General features: G+C 44.1%; 1 protein-coding gene, 1 long non-coding RNA gene and 1 other non-coding gene across 8 annotated transcripts in view; 1 reads left to right on the top strand and 2 right to left on the bottom strand.

Annotated features, from left to right (window-relative positions):
- Positions 1-10,304: 10,304 nt before the first annotated feature.
- LOC100614663 (uncharacterized) lies at positions 10,305-10,858 on the bottom strand. The gene is made up of 2 exons (XR_127826.5): positions 10,779-10,858; positions 10,305-10,617 (listed from the first exon to the last, which is right to left on the bottom strand). It is a non-coding gene; the product is annotated as an uncharacterized LOC100614663 (long non-coding RNA).
- A 36-nt stretch (positions 10,859-10,894) lies between these two features.
- Positions 10,895-18,656, top strand: part of ILRUN (inflammation and lipid regulator with UBA-like and NBR1-like domains) — a 111,122-nt gene continuing 103,360 nt past the window's right edge. For 3 of the 6 annotated variants that reach the window (XR_001718371.4, XM_016955278.4, XM_063812376.1), the window contains exon 1: positions 10,913-11,330. Coding sequence is in view for 5 of the 6 variants with exons in the window: in XM_016955278.4 (XP_016810767.1) it covers positions 11,173-11,330 (158 nt within the window). In the remaining variant the exon portion in view is untranslated. Of the gene's footprint in view, positions 11,331-18,656 lie in introns of all 6 variants that reach the window. The other 3 variants (XM_016955277.4, XM_016955279.4, XM_063812377.1) reach the window with 3 other exon arrangements.
- On the bottom strand, positions 14,903-15,008 carry LOC112209692 (small nucleolar RNA U13). The gene has a single exon (XR_002944514.1). It is a non-coding gene; the product is annotated as a small nucleolar RNA U13 (small nucleolar RNA).

Genomic DNA, 18,656 nt, shown 5'->3' with positions numbered 1-18,656 from the left:
GAGTTCAAGACATGCCTGGGCAACATAGTGAGACCCCGTCTTAAAAAAAAAAAAAGTCAGAAATCTGGGGCTTGGCCCAAGTAGCTTAGTTCTAGACCTGAATTTTGAAAAGAGGGTCATTTAGCTTCTTCAGAGCTTCAATTCCCTAATCTTTAAATTAGGGCTAATAATTTCTTATGACAATCAGAAATTGGAAGTAGTCTCACACTTCATCAACAGGTCACTGGTCAAGGGAAATGTATCCTTAAATTGGAATACTATACAATCATTAAAAATAATAATGGAGTTGGGTGCAGTGGCTCATGCCTGTAATCCCAGCACTTTGGGAAGCTGAGGCAGGAGGATTGTTTGAGCCTAGGAGTTAAAGACCAGTTTGGGCAACATAGTGAGATCTCATCTCTACAAAAAATTAAAAAATTAGCTGAACTTGGTGGAGTGTGCCTGTAGTCCCAACTACTCTAGAGGCTGAGGTGGGAGGATTGCTTGAGCCTAGGAGGTCAAGGCTGCAGTGAGCCATGATTGTGCCACTGCACTCCAGCCTGGGTTCCAAGACCCTGTCTCAAAAACAAAAACTAGAAAATAAACAAACAAAATTAAAATAAATATAAATAATGACATGCATATATATTTACTGATGTGGAAAGCTGTTGTCAGCATACTCTCAGTGAAAAAAAACAGCCTAGAAAGGCAGAGTATGATCCCATTTAGTCACATTATACAAATGGAGAAACAGATGAAAAACATATTTACTCAAATATTAACAGTGGTTATCTCTGAGTAGTGGGATTTAGGGTGATTTTTACTTTCTTTTTTTTACAATTTCTATATTGCTTAATTTTAGTTGCAACAAGCATGTATGAGTCTTTCAAAAATAATAAAGCTATTAAAAAATAAGCCAATGTAATTTGTTTTTCCTGAGAATGAGATAAGAGAATATATGGATATATTGAAAAACTATAAGGTATTACTAGTGACATGGCCAAAGAAAATAAAACATTAAAACAATGAAAAAATAAGGAAGGCCGGGCATGGCAGCTCACACCTGTAATCCCAGCACTTTGGGAGGCCGAGGTGGGTGGATCACTTTAGGTAAGGAGTTCGAGACCAGCCTGACCAACATGGAGAAACCCCGCCTCTACTAAAAATACAAAAATTAGCTGGGAGTGGTGGCACAGGCCTGTAATCCCAGCTACTCGGGAGGCTGAGGCAGGAGAATCACTTGAACCCAGGAGATGGAGGCTGCGGTGGGCCGAGATTGCACCATTAGACTCCAGCCTGGGCAACAAGGGCGAAACTCCATCTCAAAAAAAAAAAAAAGAAAAGAAAAAATAAGGATAAAAGTAAACTGTCAAGTGTTACATAAATTTAAGATATTGGTATTTTTTTGTTTTGTTTTGTTTTGTTTTATTTTGTTTTTTGAGACAGAGTCTCACTCTGTTGCCCAGGCTGGATAGCAGTAGCACTATCTTGGCTCACCCCAACCTCTGCCTCCCGGGTTCAAGCGATTCTCCTGCCTCAGCCTCCTGAGTAGCTGGTATTATAGGCGCGTGCCACCACTCCCAGCTAATTTTTGTATTTTTAGTGGAGGTGGGGTTTCACCACGTTGGCCAGGCTGGCCTTGGCCTCCCAAAGTGCTGGGATTATAGGCATGAGCCACTGTGCCTGGCTAAGGTATTGGTATTAATGTTAGTATTTATTAGCTTAGTCTCCTCTAAAAGGATCTTGAAAATCATCAAAGTAATCTCATAAAAGAAAGTAATGATGGCTCCTTACAAACACAAGCAGGCTGAACACAGTGAAAATGTAAAATCCTTAGGATTGAAAGAGGCCGGGTGCAGTGGCTCATGTCTATAATCCCAACACTTTGGGAGGCTGAGGCAGGAGGATTGCTTGAGGCCAGGAGTTCAAGGCCAACCTGGCCAACATAGCAAGACTCTGTCTCTATTATAAAAATAATAAAAATTTGAACACGGTATTTAAACTTTTAATTTCTATTTCCTGATCTGCAAATTGGAATAATAATAATAATGATCTCATTTTGTTGTGAAAATTAAATGAACCAAAGTACTTAATGTGATGGACTCTGACACACTGGAGAGTTCGTTAAATATTTGTTCCCTTTTTTCTCCTTTTCTTTCTTAACTTTACCTGAGATGCAGACAGCAAGATGTTATACACATTGGAACCCAGTTGGTAAAAAAGAGTGAAGAGAATGATTATAATAAAATGGGAGAGGCTGTGGGTTTTTGTTTTTGTTTTTTTAACATGAGGGAGAGATAAGGAGTTCATGTTTACTTGGAGGATGTTTGACTTGGCAAACTAAAAGGGCCAAGAAGAGAAGGGGGGGAAAAAAGAAAAAGAAGAATGGACTACTTCTGGATGAATCTAGGCCAAGGGACGTGAGATAAAGACAGTCAGGTTTTCGTCTGCATTCTCCCATTCACCACAGTAGGAAAAAAGAGACCCAGGGTCTCAGATGCTTTGTCCAGAAGAAAAAATAGTACAATAGGCTGCTGCCTCCCATTTGAGTATCTTTTGAGTAGGGTAGTAGGGTAGAAGAACTGGAAAAACCCCAAATGTGGGGGTCTGGTCCTTTCCCATCATGCTTTGGGAGGATATTGAAAGTGGAGGGCTGCTCTTCAACCTCACCTATTCACTTCCCAGAGAAAATATACCCCCAGGTAGAACTTAGATTGCATTTCCTTTTCCTGGAGTGATTTCTAGGTATGTTTTTGTGTTCAGTACAGAAAACAGGAAGCAGCAAAAAGAGCCAGGTCTTGGCTGGGCACAGTGGCTCACGCCTGCAATCCCAGCACTTTGGGAGGCAGAGGCAGATGGATCACCTGAGGTCAGGAGTTCGAGACCAGCCTGGACAACATAGTGAAACTCTGTCTCTACTAAAAATACAAAAATTAGCCAGGCGTGGTGGCGGGCGCCTGTAATCCCAGCTACTCGGGAGGCTGAGGCAAGAGAATCTCTTGAACCCAGGAGGCAGAGGTTGCAGTGAGCCAAGATCACACCACTGTACTCCAGCCTAGGCGGCAGAGTGAGACTCTGTCTCAAAATAAGTAAATAAGAGCCAGGGTCTTGGAGCCGTTCAAAGCTTCTAAATGACTTTGTCATAATGCATTTCCTTACTAGCCTGTTCCTCAAACTCTGTGGAGAATCATCCAGGCCTCCCGGGTCAAGTCTCCTGGAAGGCATCTCTGGGCACCCCAACCTACCCTTTACTCTTCCCTCCTCCCAAGTCCTACAGCCTCGTTGTCTACTTCCCATTTGGCACTTGAACATATGCAGCTTTGCACGGTTGCCTGCCTTTATATAGTTATTTATAGAAATGTATGTCCTTGTCTCTCCCAATGTCATATAAGACTTTAATATTTTACATTTACAAGTGCTTATGCCTACCTCATTTAAACCTCCATTCCTGGGAAACAAACACAGAATGGAAATTTTGGCTTGTGCTAGTTGTAGCCATACATTACATTCCAAACTTTTTTTTTTTTGAGTTGGAGTCTCGCTCTGTCGCCAGGCTGGAGTGCAGTGGCATGATCTCGGCTCACTGCAACCTCCGACTCCCTGGTTCAAGTGATTCTCCTGCCTCAGCCTCCTGAGTAGCTGGGATTACAGGCATGCGCCACCAAGCCCAGCCAATTTTTGTATTTTTAGTAGAGACGGGGTTTCACCATGTTGGCCAGGATGGTCTCAATCTCCTGACCTGGTGATCCACCCGCCTTGGCCTCCCAAAGTGCTGGGATTACAGGTGTGAGCCACTGCGCCCCGCCCAAATTCCAAACATCTTTTTGGTTTTGTTTGACTTATTCTTTCGAACTTTTTACAGCATTCCCTGTATAGAGATGAGGAAACTAAGGTCTAGAGTGAAGCTGTATAATTTGGTCACAGTCACACAGCAAAAGAATAAGAGTTCTCTTTCCGGACCACTGTCCCCAACTCAGCCTTTCTCATAGTAAGCCCGCAGACATTTGCTTGCTTAACTGAATAGCCCATCTGATTGTTAGCTGCTTACTTGGCTTTGCAGCTTTTGAGGTTTCTCCCTTGACAGGGAGACTATACAGAATTAAAATGAACGAATGTTTGAAAAGCTCCCCAGGCCATCCAATTTTCTTTTCTTCAAAATGAAGTGTCTCTTTATGTTTTATTACATGATCATTAAAAAAGTACAGTCAAAAAATATTAAAATATCCATCATTGTCCACACCTAGAGATTGTCATTGTTATACCTTGGAGTATATCCTTCCAGACATCTCTCTCACACTTATTTATGAACCTGTCTTAGAAACTGAATCATATGTAATACTACTGCTTTGTCATATCTTTTTTTCTTTTCTTTCTTTTTTAGACAGAGTTTTGCTCTTGTTGCCCAGGCTGCAGTGCAATGGCACGATCTCAGCTCATTGCAACCTCCATCTCCCAGGTTCAAGTGATTCTCTTGCCTCAGCCTCTGAGTAGCTGGGATTACAGGTGCACGCCACCACGCCCTGCTACTTTTGTATTTTTAGTAGAGACGGGGTTTCACCATGTTAGTCAGTCTGGTCTCGAACTCCTGACCTCAGGTGATCTGCCTGCCTTGGCCTCCCAAAGTGCTGGGATTACAGGCGTGAGCCACCGCGCCCGGCTGGGTATCTTTTATCATTTAAGAATACATTGTGATGCTGAGTACGGTGGCTGATGCCTATAATACCAGCACTCTGGGAGGCTGAGGCAGCAGGACTGCTCAAGCCCAGGAATTCCAGGCTGGAGTGAGTTATTTTGCCACTGCATTTCAGTCTTGGTGGAAAAGCAAGACCCCAAACGTTTAAAAAAATTGACATGTAATTCTTGCTTCCCAAATAAAAGCTTTAAAGATCATCCATGTTAACAGAGATAATAGAGATAATTCTGTCTCATTATTCTTTTTTTTTTTTTTTTTGAGATGGAGTCTCAGTCTGTCTCCCAGGCTGGAGTGCAGTGGCACAATATTGGCTCACTGCAACCTCTACCTCCCAGGTTCAAGCGATTCTCCTACCTCAGCCTCCCCAGTAGCTGGAATTACAGGCGCGCAGCACCACACCCAGCTAATTTTTGTATTTTTAATAGAGACGGGGTTTTGCCATGTGGGCCAGGCTGGTCTCAAACTCCTGACCTCAGGTGATCCGCCTGCCTTGGCCTCCTACAGTGCTGGGATTATAGGCGCGAGCCACCGCGCCCGGCCTCTGTCTCATGATTCTTAGTGGACCAGCCAGTTGAAACTTTTTAAATATTTATTTTATTTTATTTTGAGATAGGGTCTTGCTCCATTGCCCCCGGCTGGAGTGCAGTGGCACAATCTCTGCTCACTGCAGCCTTGACCTCCTCTGTTCAAGAGATCCTCCCACCTCAACCTCCCCAGTAACTGGGATTACAGGCGTGCACACCGCCCCCAGTTAGTTGTTCTTATGTTTTATTTTTGTCTCACTAGTTGACAGGGCTGGTCTTGAGCTCCTGAGCTCAAGTGATCCTACTGCCTTGGCCTCCCAAAGTGCTGGGATTATAGGCGTGAGCCACCTTGCCCGGTTCTATTTATTTATTTAGAGACGAAGTCTCCCTCTGTTGCCCAGGCTGGAATGTAATAGTAGGTTCTACAATCTCCGCCTCCTGGGTTCAAGCGATTTTCCTGCCTCAGCCTCCTGAGTAGCTGGGATTACAGGCATGCACCACCACACCTGGTTAATTTTTGTATTTTTAGTAGAGACTATGTTTCACCATCTTGGCCAGGCTGGTCTCAAACTCCTAACCTCAGGTGATCTGCCTGTCTGGGTCTTCCAAAGTGCTGGGATTACAGGCGTGAGCCACTGCACGTGGCCATATTTATTTATTTAAATACGGGAAAGTATAAAAAAGAAAAGTAAAATTATTATTAATAATTATTAATATTTCCAATCTTTTGCTATGTGGATAAGTTCATATAGTATATTAAGTGACATACTGTTTTCTTCACTTAACGTAGCATAGGCAAATTGTATGGTAAAAATTCTTCAATACATGCTTATTGTCAAAACTTGGAAAATGTAAAACAAACAAACAAACAGGGCCAGGTGCAGTGGCTCACACCTGTAATCCCAGCACTTTGGGAGGTCGAGGCAGGAGGATAGCCTGAACTCAGGAGTTCAAGACCAGCCTGAAGAACATGGCAAAACCTTGTCTCTACAAAAAATACAAAAATTAGCTGGGCGTGGTGGCATGCACCTGTAGTCTCTGCTACTCTGGAAGCTGAGGTGGTAGGATTGCTTGAGCCCAGGAGGTGGAGGTTGCAGTGAGCTGAGATTGCACTGTTGCACACTGCACACTCCAGCCTGGGCAACAGAGCTAGATGAAAGAAAAAAAGAGAGAGAGAAAAAGAGAGAGAAAGAAAAGAGAGAGAGAGAGGGAAGGAAGGAAGGGAGGCAGGCAGGCAGGCAGGCAAGCCGGGCGCAGAGGCTTTGTAATCCCAGCACCTTGGGAGGTCGAGGCGGGCAGCAGATCACTTGAGATCAGGAATTTGAGACCAGCCTGGCCAACATGGCGAAACCCACCTCTACAAAAAATAAAAAAAGATTAGCCAGGCATGGTGGCTAATGCCTGTAATCCCAGCTACTCAGGAGGCTGAGTGAGGCAGGAGAATCGCTTGAACCTGGGAGGCAGAGGTTGCAGTGAGTGCAGATCTTGTGCCACTGCACTCCAGCCTTGGCAACAGAACGAGACTCTGTCTCAGAAAAAAATAAAAAATAAAATAATAGTACATAATAATAAAGGCCGGGGCTGGTGGCTCATGTCTGTAATCCTAGCACTTTGGGAGGACCAAGTGGGTGGATCACCGGAGGTCGGGAGTTTCAGACCAGCCTGGCCAACATGGTGAAACCCCGTCTCTACCAAAAATACAAAAAATTTAGCCAGGCGTGGCGGCAGGCGCCTGTAATCCCAGCTACTTGGGAGGCTGCGGCAGGAGAATCACTTGAACCTGAAGGCAGAGGTTGCAGTGAGCCCAGATAGGGCCACTGCTCTCTAGCCTGGGCAATGGAGCGAGACTGTCTCAAAATAAATAAATAAAAATAATATTTATTATTATTTTTTGAGACAGTCTCGCTCTGTCGCTCAGGCTGAAGTGCAATGGTGGGATCTCAGCTCACTGTGAGCTCTGCCTTTTGGGTTTAAGTGATGATTCTCCTCCTGCAGCCTCTTGAGTAGCTGGGATTACAGGCGCCTGCCACCACGCCTGGCTAATTTCTTTTTTTTTTTTTTTTGAGAGCAACTTTCGCTCTTGTTGCCCAGGCTGGAGTGCAATGGCGCGATCTCGGCTCACTGCAACCTCTGCCTCCCGGGTTCAAGTGAGTCTCCTGCCTCAGCCTCCAGAGTAGCTAGGATTACAGACATGCACCACCACGCCGGGCTAATTTTGTACTTTTAGTTGAGACGGAGTTTCTCTGTGTTGGTCGGGCTGGTCTCGAACTCCCAACCCCAAGTGATCTGCCCGCCTCAGCCTCCCAAAGTACTGGGATTACAGGCGTGAGCCACCACGCCTCACCAATTTCTTGTATTTTTAGTAGAGATGGGGGTTTCACCATGTTGGCCAGGCTGGTCTCGAACTCCTGACCTCAGGTGATTCATCCGCCTCAACCTCCCAAAGTGCTAGGATTACAGGCATGAGCCACCATGCTTGGCCAATAGCTATATACTTTTACCTCACCAATAACATTTTAAAAAAATCATTGAAAATTTTATCCTTAAAAAAAAAAGTCTTCTTTCGTGAGGACAAAAAATAAAAATAAAAATAAAAAATAAAAAATAACTACCAAATTAATATATACTCACTGTAAACATTCAAGCAGTATAGAAACTTAACATAAAAGTAAACATTCCCAATAGTTTGGGTTGCCAGAGTTAGCAAATAAAAATAGAGGACACCTAGTTAATGTATGGGACGTATTTATACTAAAAATACCTTGTTTATGTAAAAATATGTAAGAATGATAATGTATCTTTGTTTTAATTTGCATATCTTAATTATTCATGAAGTTTAAAATATTTTCATTCATTTTCAAGCCTTTAATATATACATTTTTAAGAGACAGAGTCTTCGCCAGGCAAGGTGGCTCGTGCCTGTAATCCCAGCACTTTGGGAGGCCGATGGCAGATCACTTGAAGTCAGGAGTTTCAGACCAGCCTGACCAACATCGGTGAAAATCCGTCACTACCAAAAAATACAAAAATTAGCTGGGCATGGTGGTGCACACATGTAGTCCCTGCTACTTGCGAGGACGAGGCGGGAGAATTGCTTGAACCTTGGAGGCAGAGGTTGCAGTGAGCCGAGATCTCGCCACTGCACTCCAGCCTGGGCGACAGAGCAAGACTCTGCCTAAAAAAAAAAGGGAGACTGAATCTTGCTCAGATGCCTAGGCTCCAGTGCAGTGGCACGATCACAGCTCACTGCAGCCTCAAACTCCTAGGTGCAAGCTATCTTCCTGCTTCAACCACCTGGAGCAGGTGGGACTACAGGTGCCTACCAGTTAACCCAGCTATTTTTAAAAATTTTTGGTAGAGATGGGGTCTTGCTACACTGCCTGCCCAGGCTGGTCTCAAACTATTGGCCTCAAGTGATCCTCCCATTATTGATCTTTTTATTTTTATTGTAAATTTTATTTTACAATAAAATAAAATTTTATGGATCTTTTTATTTTTATATGTAAATTTTTAAAATTTTTTTTCTTTTTGAGACAGCATCTCCTGTCACCCAGGCTGGAGTGCAGTGGCAGGAACATGGCTCACTGTAGCCTCAACCTCCTGGGCTCAATGATCCTCCCTCCTCAGCCTCCCATGTAGCTGGGACCATGGGTGAGCACTACCACGTGTGATCAATTTTTAAATTTTTTGTGGCGTGGTGGTCACACCATGTTGCTTAGGCTGGTCTCGAATTCCTGGGCTCAAGCTATCCTCCCACCTCCTCATTGACCTTAATAGCTTTTTATTTATTACATAAAAATGTTAGGGCATAGTGGCTCATGCCTGTAATCCCAACACTTTGGGAGGCTAAGGCAGGAGTATCTCTCAAGCCCAGAAGTTTGAGATCAGCCCAGGCAACACAGTGAGACCCTGTCTCTAAAGAAAGTTGAAAAAAAAAACATTAGCCGGGCATGGTGGCGCCCACCTGCAGTTCCACCTTCCTGGGGGGCTGAGGTGGGAGGACTGCTTGATCCCAGGAGTTCAAGGCTGCAGTGAGCCGTGATCCTACCATTGCACTCCAGCATGGGCAACAGAACAAGATCTTGTCTCAAAAAAAAAAAAAAAATTGAATTATGTAGAGCGTTTAGGTGTGGGCTAAGACCTTAGTACTGTACGGGATTGACAGAGAGTTTTGAATTTTTCCCTGAATCAGCATTCTGATGGAGTCACCAGGTTCCAATAATATCTTTTTTTGGATCCTTGGTCAACACAATTTTCATCCATGGATACTGCAAGTTAAAACACTTTCTAGAAGTCTATGGTCCTAACATCAAATTAGTTCTTGGGTCAAATTTTTAATTTTTGTGTAAGGCCCCAGTTGAACTTAATGTAGAAAGGGAATGTAGCAGGGTATAGTGAATGGAGTGCTAAACTGGGAGTTTGGAACCCCCTTTCCAGCTGTGTAATCTTGGGTGTGTCATTTCCGCTCTCTCCATTTCAATGTCTTCATCTGTAGAATGGGGAGGTTGGACTCGACAGTCTCAGTTCCTTTCAGTTATTACATTGAGATTTTTATAATCTTTCTGTCTCTATTGCATTATCCAAAAGATTGGGACAAAACATGTTCACCTCTCAGTCCCAAATGTGCATGACTCCAGAACCTAGGCTTTTTAAGCCACTGTAGTTTACTCTCTTTTGGTAGTGGGACAGAGGAGGTAGAATGCGTTCCCTTTCCAAAACATCCTGGCCCCCGACACATTACTACTTATTCCAGCTGTTATTGAAATTGTGGAAAACACACTTCATAAGGAACCAGAAACCTGGGTTCTAGTTTTGGGGCTCTGTATTTTTTGGACAACGCACGTAAGCTTACTTCCCTTATTTGCAAAATAGGGGGCTACTTGAAGGCAGAAGACCATTTCCTCACTCATCCCCCCCCACCCCTCCCCGCCTTGGATCTAGCAGTGCTGGGCAATTCGCGATGTTTCAAAAACATTTCCTAACAGAAAAGGGTAGACAAGATAGTCTCTATGCTTCCTTTCTCATTCTTTGACAGACCTTGACCGGGAAGGTGTACGATATATACAGAAATACTTTGTCTTCTATTTTAAACACAGAACAAGGCATGCTAAATTCTCATGACTTTATTTTGATTGGGTTGTTCCTGACGGAGTGGGTGGAAGGTTATGGATGTTTGTATTGAGACCTTTTTTTATCTTCCGGAGACACGATGCTACCGTTGCATAACACAAACAGCACCGATAAAATGTAGTAATAGGAAAGAGTGCCAGGGAATCAAGACTTTAAGGCAGCATCCCACTGGGAAAGCAGCTCTTCAAACACGTCCTTCAAGCGCGAGTGGCAGACTCCCTGCTGGGAGGGCTGAGTGCACTTTGCTACTTGACCTTGCCACTGTCTCTCCCGGGACTTCAGTTTCCTCACCTGCAAAATGGTAGAGTTGTTATAAACGAAAATCCCTCAACTTCTCCCGCAGCCCCAGGCTTTAACGGCTCTCCTTGAGGGTGGGGACGGGGCGGAGTAATGGTCTGGCCAGAAGCCTCCCCCGCCCCCCACGGCTGGACCATCTCTTTCCTCCTTCCTACTTTTCGTTCCATCGCCCCGCAGCGGTGAGGTCACGCGGGGACGTCACGAGTTTGTGACGACACTAAGAGGCGGGCGTCCGGGAGAGGAAGGGGCGGGGCCTAGGGGGGCGACGCTTGCGCAGTGGGCGCGGCGCGGGAGGAGGCGGAGGCGGCGGAGTGGCGAGAGGCGAGAGGCGGCGGAGGCGGCGGAGCTGGGGGGGGTGGGAGGGGGGGGAAAGTGAGTGAGTGGCAGAGTGAGTTTACCCCTATGAGACTGTGAGAGGCCCGGGGCCTACCTCAAAGGAGCGGGGTCGCGAAGCTAGCTAGCAGCGGGCCCCCTCCAGGTCCCCGGGCCCGGCGGCGCGGCGGCGGCTTGGTTGTGAAGAGGCGGGGAAGCGGGTGTCCGGTCCCCGCCATGGAGGGCATGGACGTAGACCTGGACCCGGAGCTGATGCAGAAGTTCAGCTGCCTGGGCACCACCGACAAGGACGTGCTCATCTCCGAGTTCCAGAGGCTGCTCGGCTTCCAGCTCAATCCTGCCGGTTGCGCCTTCTTCCTGGACATGACCAACTGGTGAGCCGGCCCCGCCGTGCCAGCGCTGGCAGCGGCCTCGGGGGCCCCGAGGGGAAGGGAAGGGACACTTGAGCTTGGCGGCAGGGCGAGCCAGGCGGGTACTGAGGGCCACCCCTTCCCGGGACGGGGAGGACGAGTCGGGGAGCCCCGTGGGCATAGGGAGTATTTGGGGGCTGAGCAGGGCTAAAGGAGAGTTAGGGACCACGGAGGCAGGAGGGGCGGAAGGGAGATGATGGGGGCGAGCTCCTAAGGTTTTTCGAGGATTAGGGGTCAAGGGACGTGGGATGAGGGGAAAAGACTTGGGCATCCAGGCATAGTGGGTAGACTTGGCAGGAAAAGGGTTATGGTGTTGGCTGAGAGTAAAAAGCACAGGAGATCTGGATTTGGGGAGTGGGGAAAAAGGTTGGGGTTTGGAGTGAGGGGCTGAGGATGCCAGGATTGGGCAGAAACTATAGGGAAGGATTAGGTGCTGTGGAACAACCTGAGCACTGGAGAGCTTGGGAGTTAGGAGCTGAGAACAGATTAATTTATGTGTCTGTCTCTTTCCATCTGAGGATAGATAGGGAAAAGGGGGTGATATTATGGGGGAAGACAAGGGGGTATGGTGAGGGAGATGACTTTCTTAAGAGTTATGCCAGGGAGGAGTAGGATCTACTAGTAAATCGACACATGGAGGACCCGGAGTGTTAGACTTGGGACAGGGCCTGGGAACCACCTTAGGAAAAGTGGGGGAAATGAGATGATCTTGGGGGAAGGAACTTTCTGAAGGGACAGGACTCCTGGCAGAGGGTTCATCTGGGGTCACCAGAATGCTGGGAATGGAGAGGGGCTTATCTGAAAGAAAGCTAAGTTGACAGATGTTTGGGAAAATGGAGAACTTAGGCTGGGAGCCAAGTATTTTTGGCTTCACCTTGTAGAAGACTGAATTGGGACAGAAGACTACCCGACGTAAAGGAGTGTTTCTTGGCTTTGGAAGTAGCACTTGCTGTTGTTGTTAAGCAAGACTTCCCCTTGTACTCTGAATAGAGGTTGTTGGATTCACTCAGAGGCAGAGTTGGAGTGGAGACGATTAGACTTTCTTTGAAAGGATTTCAGGTGAAGCAACTAATATTTCTTTGGGCAAAAGGCAAAAGGTTCAGTGCCCTTTGCTCTGTTGGGCATTCAGTCTCCTGACATGTGGAATCTTGTTTCTCTTGGCATCACTTGCACAACCAACCTCTCTTTTATTCCTTATCCACTGAATGCCTCAAGCAACGCTGGAAAAGAGGCTGTAAGCCTACTTTTTATCCCACTCCTACCTAGTTCTACCCTGGATGATGCTCATCTATTAGTAGGAGTGTTGTAGCCGTGGCTGCACCAAAGGTAATGTGTAAATTTTTTTTTTTTTTTTTTTTTTTTGAGACGGAGTCTCACTCTGTCGCTCAGGCTGGAGTGCAGTGACGCAACCTCGGTTCACTGCAACCTCTGCCTCCCAGGTTCAAGCAATTCTCCTGTCTCAACCTCCCCAGCAGCTGGGACTACAGGTGCACACCACCTCGCCCGGCTAATTTTTTTTGCATTTTTAGTAGAGGTGGGGTTTCACCATATTGGTCAGGCTGATCTTGAACTCCTGATCTCGTGTGATCCACCCGCCTTGGCCTCCCAAAGTGCTGGGAACAGGTGTGAGCCACTATGCCCCGCCATTTTTTTTTTCTGTGCATCATCTTTGATGGGTCCTACTATTTTATCTTTAAGGTCAATTATTACAGCAAGAGCAGGTTTAAATTTCTAGATGTTTAGAAAACTCTTTGACTGGATGCAGGAGATAGTCTTTAGAATTAATCATTTGTAATCTCCATTTGTATCTGTTACGTCTGATGATCTCAAGCAGGGAATATAGCCTACTGTAGTTTTCTGACAGCTAACCTGTGGTGTTTAGTCAGAGAGACATGGGTTATTGAACACACTGAGAAGAGCTATTACTCTGGTGAAATTTAGAAGTAAAGTTATATCTTGAAGAGGTTCTCTTGCCTGACTGCTTCCCACCTCTGGCTCTTTTTCTTCCTTGTTTACACTAGTTCAGCATAGGAAACTTGGCATATTGTTGCTGCTAGTTTGGTAGGAGAGGATCATTATTTCTCCCAACCCCTTGTGAATTGGACCATTTAAACACTACCCTAGTAAGTTTTAAGTTCTTTAGAGTCAGTCTTTATTAGTATAATTATTATGGCTACAAAAGCAGTGTAATGAATTTTATATGTTTGAGGTATGTATTTAATGTCTAAGATTTTTCTTAGGTGTTGTGGAAAGTGAATAGGTGAGGCCCAGTGTGGATAAGAAAAAAAATGACTTAAAAGGCTGCACGCCTATAATCCCAGCACTTTGGGAGGCCAGGTGAGGCAGGAGGATCACTTGAGTCCAGGAGTTTGAGACCAGCCTGGGTGACATAGTGAGATCCTGTCTCTACAAAAAATACAACGAAATGAGTCGGGCTTAATGGTATGCACCTGTAGTACCAGCTACTTGGGAGGCTGAAGTGGGAGGATCACCCTGGGAAGCTGAGGCTGCAGTGAGCTGAAATTGCACCATTGCACTCTAGCCTGGGTGACAGAGTGGTGAGATGCTGTCTCAAAAAAAAAAAATTAAAAATATAGTTGGATTATAAAACTTGTATTTGCGGGAGGCTGAGACAGGAGAATGGCGTGAACCCAGGAGGCGGAGCTTGCAGTGAGCTGAGATTGTGCCACTGCACTCCAGCCTGGGCAACAGACCGAGACTCCGTCTCAAAAAAAAAAAAATAAATAAAATAAAACTTCTATTTGAGTTTTTATATAAAAAACTTATGCTCAAAGCCATGGAGTAGCATATATGTTGATGACATGTTATTTCTGTATAAAAACAAGTTACATATATGAGCAAAGGAGTGAGCCGTTAAGAAAATGTGTTCTGGGCCAGGTGTGGTGGTGCATGCGTGTAGTCCCCAGCTACCTGGGAGCCTGAGGTAGGAAGATCACCTGAGCCCAGGAGGTCGAGGCTGCAGTGAGCCGTGATCATGCCACTGCACTCCAGCCTGGGCGACAGAATAAGACTCTGTCTGGAAAAAAAAATGTGTTCTGGCTTTAGAGAAATTGAGAAGTTGGAAGTCAGTAGCTTCTTAGAAATCCATGCAGTTAAGTGATAATTCAACTTTAAGTCACATTACCTTATTTTTTGGCTATATAAGGCATGTTCTTTATTTTCTTTGATTATAAAATGAAAAATCATTTGTGAACTAAAAGCAGGAAGGCTTTTCATTTTTTTCTTTCTTATGAAAGATAGCGTCATAATCTAATACTGTATTTTTGATTCCTATGTTTACCTAATTCATCTTGACAGATTTTTATTTTATTTTTTTGAGACAGGGTCTCATTCTGTCTCCCAGGCTGAAGTGCAGTGGCACAGCCGTGGCTCACTACAGCCTCAACCTCCCAGATTCAAGCAATCCTCCCACCTCAGCCTCTTGAGTAGCTGGGACTACAGATGCGTGCCACCATGACTGGCTAATTTTTTTATTTTTTACTTTTTATTTAATTTAATTTTTTTCCTTTTTCTCATGTCAGATGGGTAATGTGCACATGTTATATAACAAGATTCAAGGTTGGCACGTCTCATACATGCATGTAAACACCCAATCATCACACATCTGAATTACAAAAGGATCAATTTAAAAATTTTTTTAGAGATGGGTCGCACTATGTTGCCAGACCTAGTCTTGAACTCTTGGGCTCAATCTTGCCTTAGTCTCCCAAAGTGTTGGGATTATAGACATGAGCCACTGTGTCCAGCCAAGATTTTTTTTTCAAACAAACATCCATCATAATTAACAAAATCTAGGTAAATACATATACACATAATGTGCATGCATGCATACTTAATCACAGTATTTGTGTGTGTTGCTCAAGTAAAAATCTAAAGTCTAGACGTGTTGTTTTAAGCATCATTTAATTTCTAACTGGGCAACTGTTGACATAGTCCTAATACAGGTTGACAAAAAAATCTCTCAACTTGCTCTGATGATTAACCTGTTGAATTGAAGATGATTAATCTTCCTATGACTTCATAAGTGCCTGCTTCGGGTTGTAATAAATACCATTCAGTTGTCTATTAAAAAATAATGTGGTAAATTAAATATCATTATTGAAAAGCGAAGACCCTGAGTCTTCTAAAATTAAACCTGTCTGAGTGCAGTAGCTCACGCCTATAATCCCAGCACTTTGGGAGGCCAGGGCAGTAGGATTGCTTGAACCCAGGAGTTTGAGACCAGCATAGGCAAGATAGCGAGACCTCCATCTCTACAAAAATAAAAAAATTAGCTGGGCTTGGTGGTGCTCACCTGTAGTCCCAGCTAAGTGGGAGGCTGAGGTGGGAGGATCAATTGAGCCTGGGAGGTGAAGGATGCAGTGAGCTGTGATTGTGCTGCTGCACTCCTGGCCAGGTAGCAGAGTGAGACCCTGTCTCAAAAATAAAATAAAAGTAAAACCTGAGTTGGAAAGGTTATGCTTTTGTGATCAAAAGTAAGAATTTGTCATTTTTGAAAAACTGACTAAATGGAATGTTTTGGCCTTGTAAGTCTTTTACCCTGTTAACACATATTTTGTTTGGTCTTAGGTTGACAAAATTGTATAGATACTTCTTTTTTTTTTTGAGACAGAGTCTTGCTCTGTTGCCCAGGCCGGAGTGCAGTGGTGCGATCTTGGCTCACTGCAACCTCTGCCTCCCGGGTTCAAGAGATTCTCCTGCCTCAGCCTCCCGAGTAGCTGGGACTGTGGGTGCCCACCACCACACCTGGCTAATTTTTGTATTTTTGGTAGAGATGGGGTTTCACCATGTTTGTCCAGGCTGGTCTCGAACCCCTGACCTCAAATGATCCACCCAACTTGGCCTCCCAAAGTGCTGGGATTATAGGCGTGGGCCACCGCACCTGGCCTCTATTTGTTAAATTTAGAACCAAATATTGTTTTCAGTTGAGCATGTTTGTAGCATTTATACCTGAGCTGGCAGCCATGCTGCTGGAGATTGATGGAACTGTCTGTTAACAGAAGTAGTCAATTTTCAGTTCCTAAGTGAGTATGTAAAGTGAATAAATGATATTGTGAAAGTAAACCCAATATCTAAAACCAAATTGAAATGACTTGTAGATTAATATCTGCAGTGTTCTATAGGTGGAATGTCTTTCAGAGATACTATTGGGCTGTGAATACAGAACTTGGAATTGTAAAACTGGAAACTGACTTAAGAGATTCTTTAGTTTAGGCCAGGTGCAGTGGCTCACGCCTGTAATCCCAGCACTTTGGGAGGCCAAGGCGGACGGATCATGAGGTCAGGAGATTGAGACCATCCTGGCTAACATGGTGGAACCCCGTCTCTACTAAAAATACAAAAAAAAATTAGCCAGGCCTGGTGACGGGCACCTGTAGTCCCAGCTACTTGGGAGGCTGAGGCAGGAGAATGGCATGAACCCAGGAGGCGGAGCTTGCAGTGAGCCGAGATCACGCCACTGCACTCCAGCCTAGTTTATTCCAACTTTTCCTGTAGATTTGCATCCAGCCCTTCTAAGATAGCCATCTGTCCTATTCTTGTATCCCTACGGGCAGAGATTTGCATGATACCTTATTATAATGTTTAATTACTTTCTGGTTAGAATTATGTTAAAACTAAACCTTCCTTGCTACAATTTAAGCCTTTTTCGTTTGTGTTTGTCCTCCTTGGAGATGGAGGATATCTAATAAACACTCTGTTAAGAGGCCAGAAAGCTTCTATTAATTGAAATTACTAAAAGTTTTCAACTATGTAAAATTTAAACATGTTCAATTTAATGGGTTCATATTTTTTAATGTAGTCTAATTGGCTTTTTTTAAATGGGAAACCCAGATTCAGAGGAGAGCTTACCTCACTTTTTAAGAATTTGTGGTAAAATATATATAACAAAATTTACCCTTTTAATCAATTTATTTATTTATTTATTTATTTTTAATTTTTTTTTGAGACATAGTTTCACTCTGTCGCCCAGGCTGGAGTGCAGTGGCGCAATCTTGGCTCACTGCAACCGCTGCCTCCTGGGTTCATGCGATTCTTGTGCCTCAGTCTCCCAAGTAGCTGGGATTACACGTGTGGGCCACCACGCCTGGCTAATCTTTGTATTATTAGTAGAATCAAGGTTTTGCCATGTTGGCCAGGCTGGTCTCAAACTCCTGACCTCAGGTGATCTGCCTGCCTCGGCCTCCCAAATTGCTGGGATTACAGGTGTGAGCCGCCATGCCCGGCCCGCATTTTAATCAGTTTAAGGTGTACAGTTCAGTGTTACATTAGGTGTTCATTGTAAGTTGTTGTTTAGCATTAGTAACAAGAGTCAAATAACTCTTCTAGATTTTTATACATTAACTTAGGAGTTAATACTGGCCTTATTTCTCAGTATAGCAGTAGATAAAATATCTTTTAATAGCATATAGACAATGTTTCTCTACCTCCTATTAGGCTACTGCTGTGCAGTTGTGGTATTGCAACATCCTAGGTTGCCTGCAGGTATCTTCAGGGAGCAGTGTGTATGTTTTGGAATTCTACTTGCATCCACCATGGATGGAACAGATGTTTTCTAGAAAAGTAACTTGGGAAAAATATTTCTGTAAAATATGATGTCCTATTAATTTTCTCAACATTGTCAGAAACACCCTACTAGATAAAGATATAACCACAAATCAATGAAATGAAATTAGAATCTAGATATGAAAATCAGTTGTACCTCTTACCTGATCACGTATTACCTTCTTTGCCTGTTAATCCATTTCTCAGTCACCCGTGCTAAATGAGTTTCTCATCTATGCTGTGGTTTATATGTATAAATCTAGGAAAAAGTTCCTTTATGATAGAGATAATACTTCTATTAATATTGGTTTCCTTAAATAAATGTGTGTCAAATAGTAGTTTTAGGAAGAGGGTAAGGAAGGGCTACATAACAGTGATAGAGTATTATGTACTCTATTGCATTTTTTAAAAGGTTTTTATTTTTGATTTGGAATATTGTTGATTTTTAAAGTAAGATTGTGAAATTGATACCATGTAAAATTAACTATTTTATTTTCATTTATTTAATTTTAATTTTTTTAGAGATGTCTCACTATGTTGCCCAGGCTGGAGTGCAATGGCTGTTTACAGGCATGATCATGTAGCACACTACAGCCTTGAACTCTGAGGCTCAAGTGATTCTCCCACCTCAGCCACCTGAGTAGTTGGGATTACGTGTGTGCAGTACTGTGCCTGGCAAAATTAACTGTTTTAAAGTGAACAGTTCAGTGGTGTTTAGCGCATTCA

The sequence above is a fragment of the Pan troglodytes genome, chromosome 5 (genome assembly GCF_028858775.2).
Source record: "Pan troglodytes isolate AG18354 chromosome 5, NHGRI_mPanTro3-v2.0_pri, whole genome shotgun sequence".
Classification (NCBI taxonomy): Eukaryota; Metazoa; Chordata; class Mammalia; order Primates; family Hominidae; genus Pan; species Pan troglodytes.
This window is presented reverse-complemented; position numbering and strand designations above follow the sequence as displayed.